The sequence below is a fragment of the Lagopus muta genome, chromosome 13, assembly GCF_023343835.1.
Source record: "Lagopus muta isolate bLagMut1 chromosome 13, bLagMut1 primary, whole genome shotgun sequence".
Taxonomy (NCBI): Eukaryota; Metazoa; Chordata; class Aves; order Galliformes; family Phasianidae; genus Lagopus; species Lagopus muta.
Window position 1 is genome coordinate 15,546,923 of NC_064445.1, and position 25,184 is coordinate 15,572,106.

At 41.5% G+C, this 25,184-nt stretch overlaps 1 protein-coding gene across 8 annotated transcripts in view; it reads right to left on the bottom strand.

Moving 5' to 3' along the window:
- The window catches only part of GRIA3 (glutamate ionotropic receptor AMPA type subunit 3), a 145,180-nt gene that overhangs the window by 39,969 nt on the left and 80,027 nt on the right, over positions 1–25,184 (bottom strand). For all 8 annotated transcript variants that reach the window (XR_007379643.1, XM_048959396.1, XM_048959395.1 and 5 more), the window contains 6 exons: positions 17,860–17,913; positions 16,193–16,354; positions 13,142–13,309; positions 10,108–10,212; positions 8,744–8,851; positions 7,346–7,552 (listed from right to left, as the gene is read on the bottom strand). Coding sequence is in view for 7 of the 8 variants with exons in the window: in XM_048959396.1 (XP_048815353.1) it covers positions 7,346–7,552; positions 8,744–8,851; positions 10,108–10,212; positions 13,142–13,309; positions 16,193–16,354; positions 17,860–17,913 (804 nt within the window). In the remaining variant the exon portion in view is untranslated. The remainder of the gene's footprint in view (positions 1–7,345; positions 7,553–8,743; positions 8,852–10,107; positions 10,213–13,141; positions 13,310–16,192; positions 16,355–17,859; positions 17,914–25,184) is intronic.

A 25,184-nucleotide genomic window follows, 5' to 3' on the forward strand; every position in this document is an offset into this window, starting at 1 on the left:
GCTGCAAGAATCTATGTTATTGTGGCATGCATCTAGAAACTAGAAGTGCCAGTTGCTTTTGGATGCTGGGTGTTTACTGGCTTTGCAGATGAATGAGTTAATAACCGAAGTAATGGAGACCTGAGGGAACATGGGTAGAGTGTAGGGAAGGGACTCGATGATTCTGCAGCTTGCTCGCTGATGAATTCTCCCCAAACACATATTTGTCTTTTAGCTACTGCTTACTGAACCTCTGTTCAACATTAAGCATCTCCAGTCAGTATTAGATACGCACAGGACATCCATTTTAAATGCAGTCAGTGTCCACTGCTGGCTGGAAGACTAAGCACTTTGACCACAGCTACTGTATTTCGAATTGAACTAATGAAGTAATTACAAATTAATCATTATTAGAGTGAGCTGAGTGGATGAGGACCTCTGCAGAGCCCCTAGCAATGACTGCTCGAGAATTGCTCCCATACAAGGGAGGAAGCAGCCCCGCAGCCTGTGCGGGGCCATCAGCTGTGGGACAGCTCGTCAGGGGCTGGATCAGCCATAGGTGCCATTATTTGCTGTAGCATTTTCCTGAACTCAAAGAAATTGAATTTTCCCAAAGTAATATATTAATTGCTGAAGGAGACACAGTGGAGTTCTTCCTAAGCGCTGATGCAGCGTGCAATAAAGTCTGCATCTCCTTCACGAACATCTGGGTTCATGCAGGATGCTCCTGTGGGGTATTTGGGATTATGGAGCTGATGCTCTGTTTAGCACTGACAAATCAGTTTTTAAATGCCTGATTGCTACCATGTCCTCATTCGTATCACAAAGCATGAATTTCTTTGTAAATGATTTTAAACTACATTAATATTAGCAGAAAAATAAATGCCAATTTTTCTAATACACTTTAGCCTTCCTGCTTTCCCACTGTTTTTGGTAGGCCTTCAGCATATTGGGAACACCAATAAATAAACATCCTCTGGCCTTCAATGAATACAACAGTAGTTGTTTTCATCAAAGGAAACCAGGTATCCATAGGATCTCGGAAACCATCCACAACTCTGGCACTGAAAGCAGCCCAGCAACAGTGCAGCACCCGAGCCTGCTTCCTGACTATTAGTTACACCAGAGAAGTTAAAACAAGAGCACTTGCTGCCTATTTATCTAGATATATAATATCTGAAACGGAGAGCCTATGAAAAGCTCTAAGCGCCCCCACAGATCATTAATAACTGCAATATGGTTGTGAATCTCTCTTCTTATTATGGCTGCAGATAAGCAGAACCCATAAAAATTGAACTAGATTAAAAATAACACAACAGAACCGCAAACATGCCTTAGAACCGCAAACATGCCTTACCCTGTGCAGTTGGAGGGGGAGAAGTTAAGAACCTCAACAACTGAGCTTTGCTAATCACTCATGACTAATGGCGTTTCAAACATCATCCTCACTGCATTTAAGCTGGGAGAAAATGTCATGGATTCCTCTGAGGCTTGTTCTGTCTCTGCCTACCAGTGTGGGAGGATGGATTTAGGGAGGACATGCAGCACAGAGCGCTGCCCACTCTGCTCAAAGCCAACCCCAAGGGGCTGCATATCTCAAAACTCTTAAGGGGAGGGAGAAAAATACTAAATGGAAATATCCCTCCGTGCAGAGAAAGAAGTGATAAGATGTTCCACCTCTGTAATCTGAAAGGTGGGGTGGAAATCTGCTTACAGGCCTGAAGATGAGTTTCACTATCTTCAAAGACGCGCACTAGAGGTAGGAAGAGACACTGGGCAGGCTTCTGCTGGTACATGTTTCTGGTTGCTCGTGCCTGTAGAACTGAAGAATTCCTTCACTACTGCATGGCTTTCCAAGAAACTTGGTGCTGGCTGCACTCACTGCGCAGCCTGTGCTCACACCAAAACAGTGGAACACTGTGCCTGGTACTCACTGCCCAGCTTCCTTTGGGAGCCAAATCCCCAGGCACTCCAGAGGTACCGAATGCTTCTGAGCTGAGACTGTGCTGGGAAGATGGCTGACTGTGCAGCGTAAGACCGTCAGTGCAGGATGTCGGACACAGCAACACCTCACCTGCGGTGCCTGACAGCTGCCTTGTCAGTGGAACACACTATCTCTCCAGATATCAGGGTGTGCTGGAAGGCCAGGAGCACACTGTGCTTCTAACACACTTACTCACACTTATTTAGAAACAACAGCTGAGATCAGTGCAGCAACAAACTGCACTGAAGTTGCACTGCGTATTAGCCCAGCCCTGAAAAAAACTCATTTTACGGTGTTGAAACTGCAGTTGGCCTTGGCTGCTGTAGTTTGTCGACATTAATTGAATTCCTTGTCCAAAACAAGCCTAATTTGGATGCACACTGTTCCTCCTGAGGTACTATCGAAAAAGGAGAAGTGGAGGCAGGTCTGCTTTCGGCCTCCCAGCTGGCGTGGTGCAGCTGGAGCTGGGAGCCGTGTTGCACGGACCTCGCCCTGGTGAAACCAACAGGGACACTGAGGAGGGGGAGCAGCCTTCCACCAGCTGCTGCAACCCCAGGGCTTCCCATGGCAGTCACGGTCTTGCTGCTGCTGTGAGAAGCAGAGCACTTGTGCTGCAGGCCCAGCTGGGCAGGGACAGGAGTGGGCAGCCTTGCTACAAGCGGCTCCAGAGGCCTTGTGGCTGGGGAACGCCTCAGCTTTACATCCCAGCTTCATTCTTCTGTGCTGTTTTACATATTGAAAGGTTCTTACAAAGACCTTCTGTCACCTGAGGGGAGTTTTAAGGGCTGTAAGGTCTGTCTGCTCTTTCCACTCCCAGTGCATTTGTAGCTACAATTAAGAGACCTGTTCAGCCTACTCTCAATTAGCCTCAGTGACTTGAAAGCACCAGGCCCGGGGAGGGAGCTTTCCCTGGCGGCTCGGTGAAAGCAGAACAGTGGTGTTCTTTGAGACGGGAAGGAATCAAAGGCTGCAGAGGAGAGGAGAGCAGTGCCAAGGGCTGATGGCAGGCGGGCACAGAGCCCTGCGCACAAAGCCCTGCTCCAGGAGGGGCGGCTGCAGTGGTGCTGGCAGAGGGCAGCTCGTTAGCGCCGACTGGGGAGGGCAACACCTGCCGTGTTGGTTGGATTTAAACAGCTCACTCACAAACTGAGAAAGCTTCAGCTGCTGTAACGGTGTAGAAGGCAGGGTCTGTCTGATCAGGCCCTGGACCTGGATGAGCTGCCCCGGGATGCACTAGGATGGGGTGGTGTTTTGTGTAGAGAGATGAGAATAATTCTTGTCTTAACAACACGCTATTTAGCTTCCTTAATAAGCACGCACCATTGATCTTAGTGGGGAATGCAGCTCATGTGTATGGCAAGTTTTAGGTTTGCACAGGAATGGGATAAAGCGGTCCCGGTGCTCCCTGGTGTCCAGAACCTAGAGCTCGCTGCTGGCTGAACTAGAAACCATTCTCCACCAGGAACAACTAAAATGAAACAAACTTATACATCTGGGAACGCTTAAGTGTTAGGTAAACTTAACTTGATATATTTCAAATTTCAGTTAAGAGTTAAAAATACTTTTCTACAGTTTTTCAAGTCTCAGTTAAGAATGCAAAGTACTCTTCTAAAATGCCCAGGAAAACAGCTTTCACTACTTACTTGGCTACTGTCAAATATTTCCATTATGTTTTAGAAGTTTCCCTTAGTTTAAAAAACAGTAGTGCATTACATTAGCATTTTTATGGTAGAAGGTAAAGTCTTATTTTGATACCAGTAGAGTGAAAGATCAAAATTAAGGTTTTGTTCCACCTAAAATGACATTTTTGGATTTATCAAAAATTAAACAATTTTCATTCCCGATGTCAAATTTTTATACAATTATTATTATCAACTTTTAGTAATTGCTAACAAATCAAAAGCTAATTCATCTCTGTCAGGACTTCTGGGCTCTGGGTAGGAAGCAAAGCCATTTGGGGACACCTGCTTGGCCAGCACTCCCTGCATCTGGGGCTGCCACCTCTATGCTGCCAAGAGCAAGTCTGCACTGCAGCCAGATTATCACACAGCCTGGTGCAAAGCAACACCAAAAGGTCCAAGCAGGGCCAGCTGAGGTCGACCTGGCTGACAGCACAGGAGGCCTTTGTGCCCTCCAGCCAGCCCTGAAGTACTATTATAGGGGACAGGAGAGGGAGAAAGTCTCTAGTGGAAAGTGTTTTAGCGTGCTTGTTCCAGGTGATGTGTGGCTCCTGGGACTGCCCTAGTTAGCCCCAATGGTGCTGAGCTGAGGCAGGCCCTGCACTCTGGTCAGGGCTGTGCTGGTCACCTGGGCCTGAAGCGTTGGACCACCCCATTCGTCCTCTCCTTCCCCACATCCTCCCTACTCAGACCCCTCCTGTATAGGCTCTACAGGCTGTGAGGACCTGGCTGCACCTTCCTGGCTGCACCTTCCTGGCTGCACGCTGCATCCCACAGGAAGCAGGAGTAATGGCAATAAAGAACTGGCACAAACTAAACATTAATTACAGTTAATTAGGGTTTTGGCATTCAAGCTTCAAGCCATTCACTTCCTATGGCTGTGCTAAGGGCCCTTTTAGAAAAAGGTTGCACGCATGAGTCTATGCAAAGATAGAGCTCAGTTTAAAAAATACTTGGTAAGACTTCCCAGCAGTGTGGGTGGCAGTGGCATGCTTGTCGGGCCAGGAATGTTCTGCGTTTGACAGATGAAACACTTGAGACAAATGCAATCTAAAAGATTGTTTTCTGCCACAGCTCAGTTCAGCTGCTGGGTAACTGGTACCAAAACCAATCAGGCCCCTTTGATTCCCCCATGTCTATCTTCTATACGTGCTAATAAACGCATTTAAAATCTAATCTCCCTCTTGTCTTCCCAAAATGGAATCTGGAAGAGCCAAATATGACAGTCATTTTGCAGACAGGGCTCACAAGGGCATTAGGGGAAATGTACAGTTTTAGATCCCTAATAGAGTTTTAAGCCCTGGAGAGATAAAGGGAAGTCAGCACAAAAATGAGACAGTTGCTCCTAATAATTAGCACATCTAGAGTACTGTTCCTTCTTAAAGGGCTTTTCGCACATCCTTGTGAGTTTTGTACACAGCCCTCTCTCAACAACTGGAGGAAAGGGCCAAGGGCATCTCATGATCTCAGCAAACAGGACTGGGAAAGTGCCTGAGGGGCTCCTGAGGTCTGTGCTCAGAGGCCAGGAGCTGCTCCCCTGCTAGCAGAAAGCCAGGTGGATTTCTGCACACAGCTCTCCAGCTTCGCTGCTCAGCTCAGCAGGATGGGAGCTTGCTCAGCAGTGTGGAGACATCAGCATTAACCCAGGTCTGCAGTCAAACCTCAAGGGGTGCATCTGACCTTTGAATAATTGAGTATTGTGGTTAAGAGGCTTCAGTAACTGAGCCCTCAGTGTGCAAGGAGGAGCTGTTGGGGGCCAGGGAGGGAAGCAATCCTCAAATTTTCATTAATGAGAAAGCATGGGTGAAAACTGTGTCAGAATTGAATGGAACAGGTCTTTTTTGTAGGGAAAATGACCACCACGGGCAGATTTGGGGTTGTTTTAAAATATGGTCAAAGGCGCCCGTGAGGCTGTACTTCACAGGTTTGGGCAGGTGACAGGCACGGTTGGGCCAGAGGGCTCAGTCTGATGCTCAGGAGGCAAGCTCTGAGTGAGGTTCGTCCCAGGGAGCTAGGGAAGAGGCTGCAATAGGGAGCCTGCTTATCCAAGCAAAGGCTGGGTTCAGGTGGCCCTTCATACAGATGGATCTTCCACTGCTCAGCAGCTGCTCGGGCTAATCCTACTTGGCTCCCAGAAGCAGTGGCCCGTACTGCACCTTTCTTCCTCTGGTCCTTTTGCCCTGGCTGTTAGAAGTAATTTTAGATTCTCTTTGTCATGTCTTTAGTGTATGATATGATTTTTCTTTTAAGTGAATAAACTGTTTCATTGCTTGTCACTTGCAAATATATCAAAAGGACCCAATTACGGCTAATACTCTTGATATTTCTTGAACCGCACACTGGGAAACCAAGGGTTTAGGTTTTCACTGCAATGCAATTATGCCTGAAACTAAACTAATCTTTCCTTCAGATGTTCTTAATGTACTTGTATTCTTCAAGAAAGGAAATATTGTTTTCCCAAGTCACAGAGCTGAGGCACTGGATGTTCAAAGATTCGGATAATGTCAAACTTCAACGCAATAGGAAAACAAAGATACAACCCCAGGATCCAGAGCCCTGTTTACATTCAACAGTAGATTTCCCTCCATCCCATTAATGCAACACCAGAAAATAATTTTCATTCACATAAAATATTTGAACTCAAATAGGCTAGAAAGTATGTAATGAAGGATTAGGATTCCAGAGGCAAAAAAAAATTTGGAAACCTAGCAACTACATTTTGAAAAGACCAATTCATTGGAAAAGAGTTATCTCACCACACATTTTGCAAGTGATGATGGTATGATGTTATCATAGGGAAATTTTGAGGATACTTTTAGAAACTGCACTTATCAAGGGAACAAAAGGATGTAATGGAAACATTCACTTCTATAAAGATATTTTTAATAAAGGAAAGCTTGTTAAAAATAAACTGTAAAAAGGATTTGGGTGGAATCACAAATCATCTCATTAGCATTTGGGGGGAAAAAAGCAAAGATGAAATATCAGCTTGTAAAGACTTTTCTGCAAAGCCAACTTTCTCCCCCTTCCATCTGGCTCATTGTATCAGCATTCCAAAATTCGCATTTTCAAAGAAGTTCCTAAAATGGCAATTCCAGACTGTTTTTCTTCTTACTAAAGAAAGCAATATGCACCCAATATAGAAATATAATGAGGAATATTATGAATTAGATTTTTTGTGTGTGTCTGACAGTTGATTTTTAAAGAGAAAAAACTGTGGGTGGTTTCAGGCCTGTATTGCCTCTTATGCTAAAAAACAAGCATGGTGCTGAGTCTCTGGTCTCTGATCAAACAAAAACTGACCTCAGTGATCTAACAAGGCTCAGCATCGTAAGATCACACCCTTAATGTTGGGGGCAGCCCCCATCACTCACAGGACTGATGGAGAAAAAGAAGATGTGGCAAGAACAAGAGCACACATGAAGGGTAAACTAGAAAGTCTGCTGTAGATCAGGAATTTGAAATTTTCCCAATGCAAATTTCAATGTTTTGTGGAATCTGATTTGGAGAACAGTGATAAAAAAGTGACACTTGTTGTTAATGACATGATTAGAAAGCTAAGCTACAAAAATGGCATTACAAAGAAATATCTAGAATTTTAAAAGTGGTATTCAAACAGATTATCTTTATTTTGCAGTTTATTAACTTTGAGCATAACGTTTCATAATAAAGAACATGAAAATGAAGGTTAAGAGAAACTTACCCCATAGACCAGTTCACCCACCATGCCATTCCATATCTTAGTCTCAGGGTCCCTAGCTCCATATTTCCCATCTCCAACAATTGACAGTTTGTATTTTATTCCAACATGTTTTGCTATTTCAGAAGCTAAGTCTACACAATATCCTTCATATCTCTCATTCCCTTCTAGTTGTTCATGGTTTTTCTTATACATTACATATGGTGATTCCTTTGAAACAAAAGTAAAGATCAAAAGTCTATGAATGTAAAACACAGCTTTAAAACATACAAAATGAGAGACGTTACGATCCTTACTTTATATTAATGGCAAGTATTTACAGTATTTCCTACTATGGTACAGAAATCAGGCAGACAGACTTTCACACTTTAAAAATCCTTGGCATGATCCTACAGTCAAACATACTGTAGATTTTACTCCTAGTACAGACCCATTGAAGACAACAGGACTATTCCACTTTAACAAAGTTGCACTATTGTCCGCACGATTAGGCCTCATTTTTTAGGTTATTAGACAGTCAAATAGCATCACTGCAGTAATAATTCAGTTTTTAGTGTTTTTAGAACATACCCAACACTTGTAGCAGCAGAATTATTTGCTAAGTCCCCCTTGGCCTAGGATGGGGCTCTGATGGGGATATTTTCAAAGCAGCCTAAAGGAAGCTAGGCTAAAATCCTCAGCAGCATTTTTTTTTTCCCCACTGAATTCCCTTAGCCATCTTGGAAAATTCTGGCTGAAATGCCGATTGTATCTTGCTAACTTCATAGGAGTATAAAACACAATGCTTCAGGAAAGAGCATAAAATCAGATCATGCTTTGTAGAATTGTAACAGACATAAAAGTTACAAACAATGCTACACAGAGCACATTTGCTAGAAGCAATGGGACTAACACAGGTATTGCTGTTTATGAAACACATGAAGAGCTTTACTCCTTTGGAATTTCATGCGTATACATAGCTTTACTCCCAGTGCTAGAGCATTTCCAGTTCTCTACAGGCTTCACTGCACCACCCTTCCTCAGTCCACAGGGGTTGAGTTTACAGAAGCCGTACCTGAGTGAGGGGTGCAAGATTGGACCCTACAGCAGGAAGGCCAGATCCTGCCAGCAGTCATATACATGCATAACTTCACTTATATGAGGCATTTGATGGCATTCAAGTGTCTGAGAAGCAGGAAAGCACAATGTTGAGCTCAGTGGGATTCCTGTGAGTAAACTCAAGGAAATGCATAGAAGCTTGCAATGTCAAGCCCTCAGCAAATCTCTGGCAGATACTGAACTTTTCAGTCACTTGAAGTAACACAGTATTCAACATCAGACTCCTGACAAGGTGTTCAACACATCTTAGGAGCTGTGCATCTTATTTCCTACACACAAACACGCTAAGAACATTAAACTTACCAGGATGGTAGTGACTACTATGGTTCTGTTCTCCACAGATGAAGTGTCATTAGAGGGCAGCTGATCTAATGTTGGCACAAATCTTTCATATTCATTCCAATAACCAGCCTATAAAAAGGGATATTGTTAACCTTACTACATAGATTTACAAGGACTTTGGTGCGTGAACTTGTAACAAGAACTGTCAAAACATATGGTTTGGTAACATTTAGTCAGGGTTGCATTAGCTTTAATAGATACAAGGCAAATCAAAGTGAAAATACATACTAAATTCTCAGTGTCTAAATTCACATTGTTAACTGCACACTGTATTCACCTGTGGAATAAAATTCTCTGTATCCACAGCATAAAAGACAAGAAAACACTGCAAAGCACTTTGAATCAAATTATCCAGGTTTGAATTTTTTATCAGTATTCTGCTGCAGTTCAGGCAGTGAGGACAGCACCTGCAGCTTCAGAGCAGATGCACAGAGTCTGTTAGCAATGCAGGCACAACAGCATAATCCTCAATGCGGATTACAAACCCCTCTGAGTCTGAGGTGACTGTTTGTCAGCTGGCTTGTGCTGACCTTCATGGTGCCGTGGCTGTGTTGCTATGCTATTACTACACTAGTTTTTGTATTTCTGCACAGACTTGCTGTAAAACCTAGCTGAGTGGCTGGGTCGTGTCCAGAGGTATTTTGTTATCAAATAAGTGCAGAAGAACTTACGGAGTGGCACTGTTGACTAAACACGTTAGGTACCTGCTGTCTCTGAAATCAGGGGGATGATGATCTTATCTACTCAGCCTCATCACTCAACACCCCTGAGAACCTGCCTACCTAATTATTTTTGAAAATTTGCCCTAAATTGCTTTTATAAAAGGCAGTCACGCCACTTAGCATCTATACTTTATTTAGGAGATAAGAGAACAAGCAGTGAAAATCCTAATTAAAGCCCAAATTATTTTCTGATAATTTCAGAAGGTCTCTAAAATGCACTCATTCCAGTTTCACTGTTGCTCTGAGGCCTCTTAAGGGGAAGGGAAAGATGGAGAGGAATTTGAGAGATTGGGCTGAACACAGGGACATGACAGCAGACATCATGCTCAGCATAAAAGCTCAAGGTGTCTTCTAACAGATGAAGTGGGGTTAACTTCAAATGGAAACCAATGAAGATATTAAATAGGATGAGTGATATGTTTCAGAAACAGAATAGAACAAGGTTCCTGGGATAGGAAGACGGCAAGAAGGCAGGGATTCCTCTGGGTCTTGTTTTTGCAGTGTCTGTGCAGCATTACTGAGTTCCACTAGTTTGCTGGAATAGTATTATCAGAAATATTATTTCCAAAGATATGAAATCTGAATGTATATCTTGAAACTGACCTTTCTTGATCCAGAAGCTTTCATTTCATACACATCAATTGTGTAATTTGTTCTCCGCCCGTAAGTATCAAACTGGATATTCCCTGTCATTCCTTGGACTTGCACCTGAAGGCAAGAAGTAGAAAAAAAACCATTAATAATAGATTTTCCTCTGTTACATTTTGCAGGAACTCACTAGCCATAGCACAGTTTTTATCCGTATAAGAGACCTGTAGCACTTCTGACAGACAGTGGTATTGCTCATAATAAAAGAGCCCCAATTCTCTCAGTTTCAGCTGTACATATGCTTTGTTAGTACTCTGCTGGTGACTCACCACTGCAGAGTGAGTTGCATTTAAGTGTAAGTAAGTGAAATTAGCCCTGCATGCATGTTAAATATAAGAAAGACTGACTCTGCCACGCTTAGTCACGCTAGGTTCACTGATGTAGAAGGGGTATCTGCGAGCTACCTGCAACAATTCAGTGCTATTAAAGCCCTCGCAATATGGCATGGAGTGATTTGTGATATGGACCAGAATTTCATGTCATTGCTCATTCTGGGAAGTGCTTTATTTTAAGATCAGTCCCAGCGTAGGAGAAAGGAATGAATGTATTTGAATGAACATAGACAATTGTCTGTACTGCTTATGGGGTTTTGGTCTCAATCTGGATGGATGGGTGTACAGACGGTAAGTCATTATCATTACGTACTCACATGAATCACTTTAAAGGGAAGTATGAAGTAATTTGTTTCAAAGAAAAAAAATCTTTCTTATTTCCCTGTGTGAAAGTGTGAGGTATTTCCATTTATCACTTATTGACACTGGCACGCTCTCATCTTAGGCAGAAGGGGTAACAGTCTGAAACTGCACTAGGAGTAGATTAGCTTTCATATTCAGCAGAATGCTTCAGAAGCTACAGAAATGCGTGGTGGAAAACTTGTCAGAGGGAAACTGTGAAACCATAGTCCTTGAAGATGTTCAGAGCTGGTTACTGAGCTGTTCATTATGCCTTAGAGATGGTATAATTAAACTTCTTATGATGGACAGGGAAAGGCTACATAAAAAAGTTAAAAAATAAATTTGGTCCCAAATTATCCAGTGAGCCAAACTGAGAATGACATATAAGTAGTGTGATTTTTTTTGTTGTTAGTTAGTGGATTTGAGCCCTTTTAGCAGCTCATGTTCTCAAGAGTCAGGAAGAATATGTGAGCTTTTCCTGTCTCCAGAAAGCTAGAGATGTGCACTAGGCTTTGAAAGCCAAATGTGTTCCAAAGAGGTTTTATCAACTGTGGACTGAGCATTTGTAGAGCAGTTGACATATAATTTGCAGCCAGATGTGAGCTGCTATGCCTGCTTTTGGCACTTGCTAGAAGCTGTCTGACTACCCTAGCACAGGGTACGTCTCAGCAGAGCTTGTTAGGTCTGGTTCATCCTGAGCTGTATTGAGATGTGAGCATTGTGCATTTGACACCTTTTGACTTCAAATTTAATTTGTTTCTATCTTTGGTGGGAAAACTCAGCACTTCTCAAAATCTGGCTGCAGAGAGGCAGGAAGACTCACCAGGACTCAGAACGTGTCTGGTAGCAGTGTGCAGAGGCAATCACAAATTAAATGACTATTTATAACTGCCCAGATCTGCTCAGGTAAACTGTCTGTCACTTATCTGGTGCCTTACATTTAGAAACACAGACATGCAGAGCTTTTGAGGCTGTAGGGAAGCAGTCAGGTAATGCCTATTTCCCTTTTGCCAGCAGGACATCTGTAGTGTGACACTGCATCTTTTGCTGGCATAAGGATACTTCTGGGAGGTCTTGAAAAAATTTTGTTGAGTTGCTGTTACGGAGCAGAGGGGAGAAACTGTTATTTTTTTCCTGATGAAATTTTTTTCTGACCAGAGGAGACTGATGAATGGAGTGGGGTCCAACAGGCAGTGCTTCTATGGGATGATCTGCAGTGATTGCAGAAGATGACATGAACCTCATTTACAACCTGCTGGAAGTTTGACACCTACTTTTGTGCCAGTTGTGATCTGGGCTTTGTATATCCTGTGATTGACATTTTTTCAAATATATTCTCTACATGACGTAGTGTCCTATGGCAGTGTTCATGTTCTTTCTTGATATTCACGCTTTGTATCGCATTCAAAGAGGTTTTATGTTTCACTTACAATAAAGTTCAAATAGACAGTACAAATTCTTTAACTATTATGAAGATTAACTTTAGATAACGTTTCTTCAAATGAGGGCAATGCTACATGAGTGAATATGCAGGTAGTGCATTTGTTAGGGTGCAACCTAATGGCATAAGAATAGCTCTGACAACATGAGACTGAACTGTCTCTCTCCTTAAGCAGATGAGGGGGAGAATAAACCTTTGGATATAATCTTTTCACTTCGGCGACAAAAAAGCCATCAGTAAACTAAGAAGTCTGACCCAGGATTTGTTTTTCCCTAACAGGGGCTTAGTTCTGATCTCACTCACTTCAGTTTCATGCCTAAATTTTTACAGTCACTTAATTATCCGAATGTTTTTACAGTTACTTGAGCCAGATCAAAAGCACACTTTATTCTTGTCTCTTATGTCTACAAAAAAATTACATACGTGTCTTCAAGCTAGTAAATATGTACCCCTGCATGATGCACAATACACATGCTGAAGACCCAGTCTGGTTTTGATTGTCATCTTTGCAGCCTGAGCTTGACTTTAGAAGCCCTCAGTACATGCCAAACTGGCTCATGCTCACTCTCGTGGGAGGCAGAAGGTCTTGGAAAAGTCAGCTTACAGATGCTCTGGGGTTACACTGGTCCTACAGGGATGTGACTTTGGCCAACTCTTTGAGAACTAACTAGTTATGGCTTGCTTGCTACTGAATACGTCTTAGCCATCCTTTGGAGTTTGTCATAAAGTTTGGTTTTGCTGTTTTTGTTTTGTTCTGTCCTGAGAATCAGCTGTTCTTGTGTGCAGAAACTGCATGTGGAGTAGCTCTGCCCCAGTAGAGTTGCTTCTGTTGTGAAATATACACATCCAATAGCCACAGTATTTTTGCCCTTACCATTTTCAGCGCTCTTTCTATATCAATTCCTTGGCTCCATGGTACTGCAGGGTTGGCCAGGCAGTCCCCAGCACTACCTCTCCTGGAGACATCCACACGTTGCCTTCGGAGGTAACGGAAAGCCTCTGCTATGACTAGGACAGCGTCATGGGTCAGGGCAGATGTATACTGAAATTGATGCAAATAGAACATGATGACAGACTGTAATCTTAGAATCACCCTAGGTTTATCTTTACCTTAAAGATAGAGGGTCTTGTCCCTCTATCTTTAATATACTCTTATAAGAATCATGCTCAGAAGCCCTTTTGCTTGCTCTCTGTCTCTCTTGCCACACATGCTTTTTTTTTAACAATTCAATTTATTTCAAGTGACTAACTGAAATAAATGATAACAATAAATAATAAAAATACATTAAAATAAATAATAAGGATTAAAATAATAGAACAAGTTCAGAGTTGCATAAAGTATAAGTTTAACTGGAAGCTTGTTCATCTAAACGACATCACTACAAAAATTGGCAATTCCATGCCGGCCCCTGTTGCTACTGATAGCAAGAGCTCATATTTGTTTACTCCTTGAAGTAATTCTTTTTCTTTACAACAGCACTGTCAGGATGGTTTTGAATTGAAGCTAACATAAATCATTTCTGTTTGGACCACAGTACTGATTAGGTAGCATCTGTGGCCAGGAATAGATCAGTTAACATTTTTAGTAGACGGCTATACAAGCTAGCAATCAAAAAACACATGTGAGGCATTACATCTCCTTGGTAATTGCCCATCTGCCTTCTCTCACATCACTGTAAATCTGAGGAAGGTGATAAGCTTTGTGTAGCAACAAGTCCTCTACAAAACCCTGGGAATCCTTAATGAATTGTTCATGCTGCTGTCAACTTCATCCATTGCTTGATGCATGTATCTGCTGACATCTCCCAATGTATTACTACCAAAATATCGCTTTTTTTTTTTTTTGTTAAAACATTTCTGCCCCGTTCCTGTGCTTGTCTGAAAGTTCTTCCCTCCTAGGATGGAAGGAAGGTTCTATACATAACACTGCTGGTGTTCACTGTCAGTCTGCGCACCTGTAATTTAGGGGTCTGTGCAATTTAGGGGAAACCATTTCAACATGTGCACACTGGCAGCAATTGAATGTGCTCAGTCTAGAAGAACAGATTTCAAATCCCTTGTAACTGAGTGACCCTTTGCATTTCCACTATTTTGTATGAGGATGGAGAGGCATATCCTGTAGGGCAGAACAGCACGACTGGTTGTTTGCATTTCTTAGAAATGCGTATCATCTTATTGCAAATATGATATAAAGCCTTAGGAAGTCAGCACAGAACAAGGCATACCTGCATGTGCAGATCAAAACGAAAAAGGAGTGCAAAGGTAGCACTGTGAAGGTTACAAGCAGCCTCTCTTACTGAGTTTTAAATGACAGCAGTTTACAAACTTTCATTTGGTGTGTGTGGTGTTCCTGCTCCGACTGTGGCAAGGCACAGGCAATTTTTGATCCTGCCCTCTTTTACCTCTTCCTGTAATCTTGCAGTGCTCACTCTCTCCTCTTAACTGTTTTGTTAGTTAACAAAGATTATATCACATTCCACAGAACAACATAGGATGTGGTGTTAATTTTATCAGGCATTTGTTCTTGTGCTAAAAAAAAAGAAATTTGTAATAGCTGTCCAATCTAGCACTACATAGAATTTACAGTGATAATTTTTTTCAGCAGAACGCGTCAATTGTCAGTAACCTTAATGCAATCCCTTCCAAGTCATGCCAAGAGAGCTATCTAATTTTCTACTTTATTTGAATTCTGCTTATAAATGCATGAACACGAAAAGAAAAAAAAAGAGAGAGGGAAGGGAAAGGCTGATAAAATACGGAATAAATTAAACATCAGGGCTTTAATCTCTAGGCAATTTTATTTCCTAATCAGAAATATTGTACGTCAATTTTTAAGTATGCTTTTTGTCTGATTGACAAATATTGTGCACATTTCTATAATGAGCGGTACATCTGTGGAAAGGTAATACATTCTCTATGTTTGTATGATACACTTAAGATTATTTTTTAAGGATAGAGAATAATTTTTCCCTCAAGGTAAATTGCTTTCAAGTGGAACAAAATATTCCCAGGTTAACTTCCTATCTTTCAGAGCTTTTAAGGTTAGTACAACACTTATCTTCACTTCTGCCTCGCTTCTAGAAAGCTTTAGAAAGCGGGAGTAGTTTGTAATCAACAGGAAAGAACACACTGAGCCAAGCCCTGTTTGCCTTTCCTTGCTTTCTCTGAAATGCCAGCAAGGCCATGGGATGGCATGAGATAATTTTCCTTCTCCAAAGAAATCACGTGATCTCAGGGATGGAAGAGACTGCAGTGCAGTGTCCGGTCCACTCCTTTCTTCTGAATTAGGGCCACTCTGAATAGACTATCCCTGGTACGTCTGTTAAACCCACTGCATTTAAATGCACTGTGAAAGAGGCCCCTTTATCTCCCAACATACATATTACTGTACTTAGCACCACTTATGTTTTTTTCTGTGTTTATTACAAGTCATCTCGAATGCCAATTCAGCTGAGTGCTTCCTGTCTGAGCACACATTTGATTGTGTCTATATGTGATTAGAGAACTAAACTCTGCCAAAACACGGGTGAAGGCAGTCGCACTCAACTGTCGGCAGTTGTTTGGTGATCAGAACCATCCTGGAATAGTTGGGGAGCAACTCAGACTCTATGCCACCAGTCTCCAGGCATGCGATGGGACCTACCAATGGGTAGAAGGGGTGCTACCACCTTTTAAAGATGTTAAGGTAGTTTAACATCTAAGGTAGTTTGGGCTTGGCCATGCCATCTTTCTTGGTGGCTGGACTAGAGAGCAGTTTCTAGCATCATTTACCTTACAGTATGATGTATCTCTGGAAAATAGCTGATCATTTTATTTTTTATACAAACAGGCTATGCACTGGAGGACTAATACGATTGTTAAATAACAAATAATTGCTTTAAAGTAACTCATTTAATCTCCACCGTTGACAGAATAAAATAAATACCTTTAATGGTGAGTTTTTGGCTTCCGGGAATTCTCTTTCATCGAGCCTCACCCAGCGTTGTAGAAACTGCTGAACCATTGGGTTTTCATTATTAACTATCTGGAATCCAGTAACATTGGCACCTCCATGCATCACCCTCTCCAGCACAATGTCTGTGAAACCCTGGGAGGACACGTAAAAAAACAAAAATTGTTGCCATCTAAACCACCTTTTCTTTGTCTCAGTTTTACCTGCTAGGAATTTGGCACAAAAGAAACCACTGAATTTCGTTCTTGCTGGCTGAGAACATTCTGCCACGGAGACCATTACTATCACAATAGCAGTTGGGATTGTGATAGCAGAATTTGTAAATGTCCTAAGGTTTAGACCTTTGCAATGGAAAACTGCCCTGCTGTGTTACGGCTGTGTCGCACGTAACATCCACTGGTCAGAAAGAAAACAGCAGGGAAGCCTGAAACACCTCTTCCTCTCCTCCTTGTCATGGTGCAAATCTGTCCAACATCTCACTTCCATTTGAACAGCAAAGCTTCAGTGCTGGGAACAGAAAGCCACTGAAGAGGCACGCTGTTCTGCGGAGGCGAGGCACGAATCTCCTGGCTAGGCAGCCGTCAGTCAGCGCACCGCTTAACATTTTGCTTTCAAACATAATGGTAGGATTCTCTCCCACTCTCTTGTTATTTATACCTGTGGCAGTAAATTGGTGTCTTTTTGATTAGCGTGACTTGATTGCAGTCATGTTTACTTGAATGCCAGTGCTTACACATGCTAAAAGGCAACTCAGAGTAAGAACTCACGTGTTTCTATGCACACTCTACAGTCTAATCAGTCAGATCACGACTGATCCTTATGAAGCAAAATGGCACATTTTAAAGTGGTGCAGTACTCATATTAAGTAAGGATATTTTTAAATTTGTCTTGTTTTAATCAGATCAAAACATGAATACGGAGAACATTCTACCAAGTGGGATTGCTAACTCCAAAGTGTGATCTTTGGAAGAACATTTTTCTGCTCACAGCAGACACGGGAACCAAAACTAGATTCTGCAAGGATCAACTACAATATGACACTTATTCTAAGGAACTCTAGTGGATTCAGTTTCCAAGTCATCACATTCACCCCTGAAGGCCAATTTTAGATTCCAGAAGTAGTCCTGATACAGATAAAAATGTCTTGTTTTATCCTGGTAGGTCAGTACACATGCTGTCACCAACCCACACTCTCACTCTGTAATAAAAACGAATGGCTGAACAGTCTGGCCATTTCACTTGGTGGAATTATTGTTTTAATTTGCTGCTTTTCATCACTTATTTTATACATAAATATCCTACAATTATTTTTCCTAGAGTGCTAAATTTCAAATGTGTTACATAGAAGATTATGGTAACCAAGTGTCTTATTTATGAGGACGCAAATTAGTGGAAAACACATAATTAAATCATTACTTTAAAATCAGTAGAGGATATTAGCTGCTTAGATAAAATGCAGACCATAATTGACTACAAATGGCTATAACCTACCAGTCCCAGTATTTACTGAAGTTATTTCTCATAATCCAAGAACTCACTCAGGCATTTTCTCTACTGCTGATTAAAGTTGACACAACCTGAACAGAATATATTACCCTCTCAACCTTAGCTATACTTGTAATGAAGAAAAAAGTTCTTACCAGGTTTGCTAACATGTAGTGATAGCCTCTAGAATGTTTGCCAAGGATTACAACCTGTGTGAAGAAAAAAATTACGTTACTCAGTGTAAGAAAGGGGATGAGTCTCAACCAGTAAAAAATGGTACAGAAAATGAATATTTTTGTAATCCTCTATGCCCAATCCATGGGGAGCATGAATATTACACAGCTGACTTTACAGACATGATGCAGTCACACGCATTTTTAAAACATGGGCACTACACCAACCAGACTGACCCACAGGGCTGTTCTCCATTGGAAATGACCTTACTTGGCAATCTCACCCTTGTGACCACAGTGTTTCCTCGCTGACCATACTCATTTTAGCTCTCACTTCAACAATTTCTGCTCTGCAATGAGGTAGCAATATATCTACTTACCTAGTAAACTCACTGTTTGGGGGCTGTGTGAGAAGCATATGAGACAGCCCAGCCTCTCATTCTGCTTACTGAACTGTGCTGGCACAGGGGGCTCTGATGGCACTCATTGTACAGGGGGTTTCTTGCCATGAGAGCCCTGACCAAACCTTGTCATATATGAATGCTTAATTTCTTCGTTATACGCAGTGACCTTCATTGTCTTTAGATGGAGTTCAAATGGACTGAAAACGTGTCACTTCCAGCGCATCTAAGTGGGGATATTTGACCTTACATGTTTAGTGAAAATTTGCACTAAGTACAATGCAGCACTTCCACTAAACCAACATCTCCTGCCCTCCCTGACCCCAGCTGGCTATCTCTGCGTGCAAATGGAGCCATTAAATGGAAAAGTAAAGAGACAGAAAAGCAGCAGGCTGAACTGAACAGTCGGACACTGCAAAGATGAAGAGGACAAGCCAGGGCAGTGCTGGCTGGCAACTGAGTTCTGCCATCCCACGTGCTTCTGTTGTCACTCCAGTAATACTGTACTTTTGTAGAAAGGAGAGAAAAAACTCCCCGTGTTCAAGCAGCTGGCTAATGGCTCACCAGTAACAGCTCCTGTGCAAATCATGCCACTGCACTTAGTACCGTTCCCCTGCCTTCAGGCTATAGCCTCAGTAACATCCATCTCATTCCATCTAGTTTCATCTAGGTTAGGGGGAAAAAAGTCCAGGAGAAAGAATTTAATTAATGAATGTGGTGATAACGTGTGTGTCAGGACAGAAACCAACTCAGACTTTTCTAGGGTGAACTACTGAAAGTTAGAAACAGCAAACCTAGCTCTGACCACACACCACAGCTGTATCACAGACTGTACCAAAGAGCAGGTCAAGTGGTCAGGTGATGCTTTTCGATGGACCACTTATGTCCTTGCTAAAGTGAGATGACATTTGAGTCACTGCCTTTGGATGCACAGAAGAGCCTCTTAAGGTTCTTGATTAAATTATTAAGTTCCCAGTTGTCTCTTTGGGTTGTCTTGTCCTTAATAGATGTCATTTCTTTCGAATTCACATTTAATTCTGTAGGAATTTGCATACTTCCAGCAGTCTGAAAATAAATTGCTGCTCTGGTCCTCTTGAGAACTGTATGTACACTCTGTTGGTAGGAAGCATCTGCCTTCCTACACTCACACTTGTTTTCTATGGAAATGTGCAGGCTTCCTTCAGATCATCTGGCGTGCGCGCTATTTGCATAATGAATTCTCTGTGTGTTTAAATTTCACCTTAATGGCAGCGCTTTCCTTTTAAAAGGTTAGAGACAAAGAGCTTAACAACAACAATGTGCTTTGCCATTTTAACCTTAATAAGAAATAAGAAAGCTTTTACAGATCTACCCAGAAATGTGGTTATTTAAGAGAAAATACCATGACAGATGAAGTCAGGGGCTGTAAGGAAAACATGCATGGAGCTGCTACAGGCATCTGGAGAAATACTGCACATAGGAAATGTAGGACTCATTAGCATAGATCAGATTCAACTTCTATCTCCTCTATTGTCGTGCCTCCAAAATGTCCAGAATTAACTCTGTTCAGTTCCTTAGAAAGGCCCAACACACTACAGCCCTGTTTTAATTTGTAAAGCATCTTTCAAAAACGACCTGTTACTGTTTCTATTCTTACAATCAACCATGTTAGTTCATAATTATTTAACTGGACCTTAGCAGTGCTTTTAAAACTCACTACTCATGCTATCCTAAATCTCCATGAGGGCAATTCTCCTCCCCCCCCCCTCTTGCTTTCCACCTCTACCAACCGCCCAGCGTCTTGCAGGAGCTGCTGGATTAGCGAGCCTAGCAGAAACAATCACAGACATCAATGTTACTCCTCTGGGAGTACAGGAATGGACAAAGCTTTTTTTTTGAAGAAAGAGAGCAGGAATATAACCAATACATCTCATCAACTGCTTAGATATTGTGAAGCTTATATAGAAAGTGAGATATTGAATAGTGGTGGTAAATAGAAAGCCAGGATTACAGGACAAGGATTTCACAGAGCTACATGTCTTTGGTAAGTTTCACTTCCAAGACTTAATATTGCTTTCACTTTGACTGAAAGAAAAACTTACAGGATTTTGCATTGAACAAAGGAGGAGGAAAAAAAAGACGAAACTATCATTAATAACTCAGACATCTGATCACAAACAATTGTTGTTGTGTAGATAAAAAGAATGTAATGTCGGGTTTGATATGGAGCCAAAAAAAGTTTGTATTTTTAATTAACTCTTTGAATTTTTCCGATTAATTAACAGAAAATCCAGAGAGAACATAATTAAAATGTACCTCATGTTAAAACAAAAGTCACAGACTGCTGGCATCCTGGAAGTGTGGGCCTATATGCCAGATTTGAGAAATTAAATCAGCATTGCCAATTTCAGTCTTTCATTTGCCTGGGGAAGTAATTTTTTGAATGAAAGCATAAAGAACATACTGGTTTTCACTGCATTAGCCATAATGATAACAAATAGGAAACTTAATTTTTTTGCCTTAGCTTTTAAACTTTTCTTACAATTTTAGAAGGGTCTTCGGGCTCAAAAGAAATGGAGAAGTGAAAGAATAGCGCAGGTTTGGGAGGTGGAACTGAGCAGTCATATTTTCTCTTTTAAAAATTACCATTGGTTTGTCTTTGACTCCTGGATGTAGGAAATCACGAACAGCTGAGGTTGTCGGGGCCTCTGGAGATTGTCTCTTCCAACAGCCTGGCTCAAAGCAGGACAGCTAGAGCATGCTGCTCAGGACATGTCACATTTTGCACGTCCCTGAAGACAGAGATTCCACAACCCCTGTGGGCAGCTTGTTCCAGTGTCTGACTACCCTCGCAATAAAAATGATTTTTCTTATGTTTAAACAGGATTTCCTGCATTTCAGACGGTGTCCTTGTCTAGTCACTGGGCACCACCGAGACTCAAACTCACTGAGACTGTCCAAAAAATGTCTAGCTCTTCTTCAGTCCTCCCCATCAGGTATTTATACACATTATTAAGTTACATTCTGAGCTTTCTCTTCTCCAGGTAAACAATTCCACTTCTCACAGCCTCTCCTTGAGTGCCACATGCTTCAGTCCCTGAATTATCTCATGGGCCTACGTGGGACTTGCTCTAGTGTGTCTCTGTCTAGGGGGCCCAAAACTGTACATAGTACTTCGGGTGCAGTCTCACCAGGGCTGAGCAGGGGAAGGATGACCTCTGTTGTCTGCTGCCGACGCTCCTCCCGTGCAGCCCACAGAGATGTTGGTCATCTTTGCTGTGACATGCAGTGATGGTCGTGTTCAATTTGCCTGACAGGGCCACTGGACACCTCTGCAGAGCTGCTTTCCAGCCAGGAAACACCAGGAAGACCCTGGCACCTGATGCATGCCTTCCTATCAAACAATCCTTCCAATTTTGTAATAACTGTAAGCTTATTAAGAATGCCCTTTGTCCATCATTAAGATAATTAATAAAAAGTTTAAACAGTATTGGTTCTTAGGGTATCCCACTAGTAACTAGCTTCCAGCTGGACTCGGTGTTGCTGATTACAACCCTCTAAAGCCAGCAATTCAGTTTTCAGGCCATCTTGCATAAAAGTTCCCTGACTTGATACTGTACTGAGGTAAGTCTTCATTGCTCCAACCTTCGCCACTGGTCTCTGGAACCTAGGATTCCTGAAGGCAATCTCACCAGTAAAGACTGAGGTGAGGAAAGCACTTCTAGACTTGATCAGTTTCAGTGTAGCAACCCTACACTAAAACATACCGAATCAGAAAAGGCCTAGGACTGCTGCAGTGTTGTCTCTGTGAGCATTGAGTTTAACAGGTGTCATTGAAAAGTACATGCTAGGAGGATACGCTTGTGTTTTTACGTAGACAAGTAGCTATCATGACTTTGGCAGCACTGTAAGGAAAACAAATAAGAGCTCATCTTCCCTTCACCTGAATTGATCCGGTCAGTTCAGTCTTTTTAATCAAGGTTTTTTTCTCTCTCCTTATTTAGAAATGAAAAAAAGGAAGAAAGTAAATTAGATCACAAAAGTACAGACTACCTCATCTGCAGCTCAAAACCCTGGTAGTTTATGAGTTTATTAGATCTTTCAATAAAATACAATACTGATGCTGACTGGCAGTATTGTCACAAAGAAGGTCTAAAGATTTTTCCCTTGCTTTTCATTTCTGACAAGTTAAAGAAATATGCCACTTAAATGGAGTGGCAGGGAGAGATCTGACCTGCTGTAATGCACCTTTCCATTTCTAGCATCTCTGTGAACAATGAGGTAAGTTAAATCCAGAACTCTTCTTTCCTAGGTTTTAAAAAGGCAGCGAGAAAAATGAGATTTCCTATAAGCTCAGAGTCAAAAAGGAGTTTTGTTGTCTTTGTTGAAGTTATTTATACATTAATTTGGGTCCCAGTTTTGCAAAAAGCCCATGATTAACTTCAAGCATATTAGCATGTCTTCTGATTTTTAAGTCTACTTTTACATTTCTGAGGACAGGAAAGCTTAGCTAGCTCCATACGAACAGCAATGTCCCAGTACGCCTTGCTTTCAAAATACACCTATGACAAAGCAGTGGCACAATTCCTTCTTTTCAGTGGCAAACAAGCCAAAATGTTCTGTGTTCAAGAAATGGACATGTCTAAAAAATTCCAACAGCATCATCAGGATCAGCTCAGTGTTGATTGTTCTTTGTGGGAACAGCATGGGCAACTGGCCCTGGCTATCTCAAGCATGGCAAGAAACGTCTTGCAGTCCTAAATTGCTACTGCCTGCTCTCCTGGTTAACACATCAGGTATTTTCTAGCTTGCAACCCTATTGATAGCAACATTTTACATCTGAGATATGAGCAGCTCCTACTTGATATTGGAATAAACAATTGAGAAGTCATGGCAGCACCTCACTGGACCAGAGGCATTGACTAATTTGGTCTTCAAGACCAGTTTAGAAAGGAAAGGAGCAGAATATCAGTGTGACACTCCAATTAGTTCAATAAAAGTGAAAGCCTTCAGAAGTTCTTACCATGAGTTGCCCACGTGGGCTGGCAGTGATTGTACATTGGTTCTCAAAGGAGGGTGCATTGTTAACAGCAACGTAATTATTGTGGGAAGTGTTGTCATGTGTGCAAAGGCAAAAGATCTGGTGCAACCTGGTGCATTTGACAGGCATACACAATCATTCCTCATTGTCTTTACTTTGCACAGATCGCCTTTTGTCATGTAAATTTTCCAGACTAGAGTAGGATAAATTGGAGAACAGAAGAGGATTTTCTTCACATAACCAGACGGCAAAGTAAAAATGAGATCCTTTGCAACCTCAGCAGATACATTTACTGCAGTCTACAGTGCCTTCTCCCTTGTTTTACCACTCACACACAAAGCCCCTGCCCAAAGAAGGAGTTCCCTTTGAGGATTCTAATCACAAGACATGGCAGGGGCTGCCCTGAGAAAAATTACAACAAATAGCATGTCGACATCTTTTTTATGTTTATCACACCAACAGCACCAGCACCAACATACGAAATTTCAAAGGAACCACAGTACTGTTGTGGCAAAAGAAGCATCACAGCTAGCACTGGTCTTCTCACAGCCAGACAGATAATACTTATCCTGGCTTTAATTCCATAGAAATAAAGCCATTTCCACACAGGGTACAAATGACTTTCTTTGTACAAAGGGTCAAATCCTCATAATGATAACCACAGTGCAAACCCAGTGAAGGAGATTTATTTCTTCACTTAATATTAATGGGATGAAAATCTGGCCGCTAGGGATTGTGAGGCTGTAAAATATGCAGTAAACAATGATTTCATTTATATGAAGAATGAGTACTATATTAAATTTGAGTTAAATATTAAATGAAGAATGTATTAAATATTAAGATGAAGATTCTACACACGTATTGTTTGTTGCAGATGAAAATAATAGCATATACGGTTGAGACTAACTTATGCACCATTTCAGGGGCTTCCTGTTCTTTAGGGAATGTCACAAATCCATAGGCAGTCTAGATTGCTGGGCTTTTTTTTTTGCACAATATACAGATCTAACTTGTGTGCACTTGATACCTTTTACGTTTGTAACCACACCTCGAAACCATATTCCTATCTTTCTCTATAGCACACATAGTAAGTATGGGCTTATAAAACATTAGTCAAACACCTTTCAGCCCTTCACAATGTATCTGTCGTGGGGAATAATCTCCTAGAAGACAGGAGTCTCCTACTAGAAAGTACAAAAATATGTGTGGTAAAAGCAAGGATCTGAAATGTATTTGAAGCATTTCATTAATATTTTTTCTTCCTTTGGTCCCCTTCTGTGTGTTTCTCTTCCCCGTATTTCTAACAGATGTTAATCACCCCAAGAGTAAAATTTACTTCTAGGCCATCTCCGTATCGATGATGGTCATACATGTTAGTCCTTGGAAAGCAAGGCAACCAAAAGCACACTGTGCTTCCTCCTCTCTCCAGAAAGCTACTCTTTCTTTTCCCACATCTAATTTGATGTTTGCTGTCTGAAGACTGCAGACCGTGTAGTAGAATATCCTTTTAAATAATGCATGAAAGATTACATGAGAAATTACAGAGGCAAAACATTACAAACTGCAACACAGGTTCTTTGGGCATGATATTCTCTCCTATTTATTTATTTTTTTTAATTGTGATAATAAAGTTTTCTGTGAATTTTCTGTGTCCAGAAATAATTTTCCTTGATGTGACTTAGCAGTATTATGAGATTAACTAATCTGATGGCATAATCATTGTTAAAAGACATACAGTTCTGCAAAAGCATCCTACTCTGGTTTCTCTTCGCTGAGATGGAGAGATTTACAATCACTAGTAACTGACATTCACAATCACAGTTGTTTACTCTGTAAGCTGAATAACATTCATTACATAAACTTTTCTTTCTGTCAGAATTTCTTCT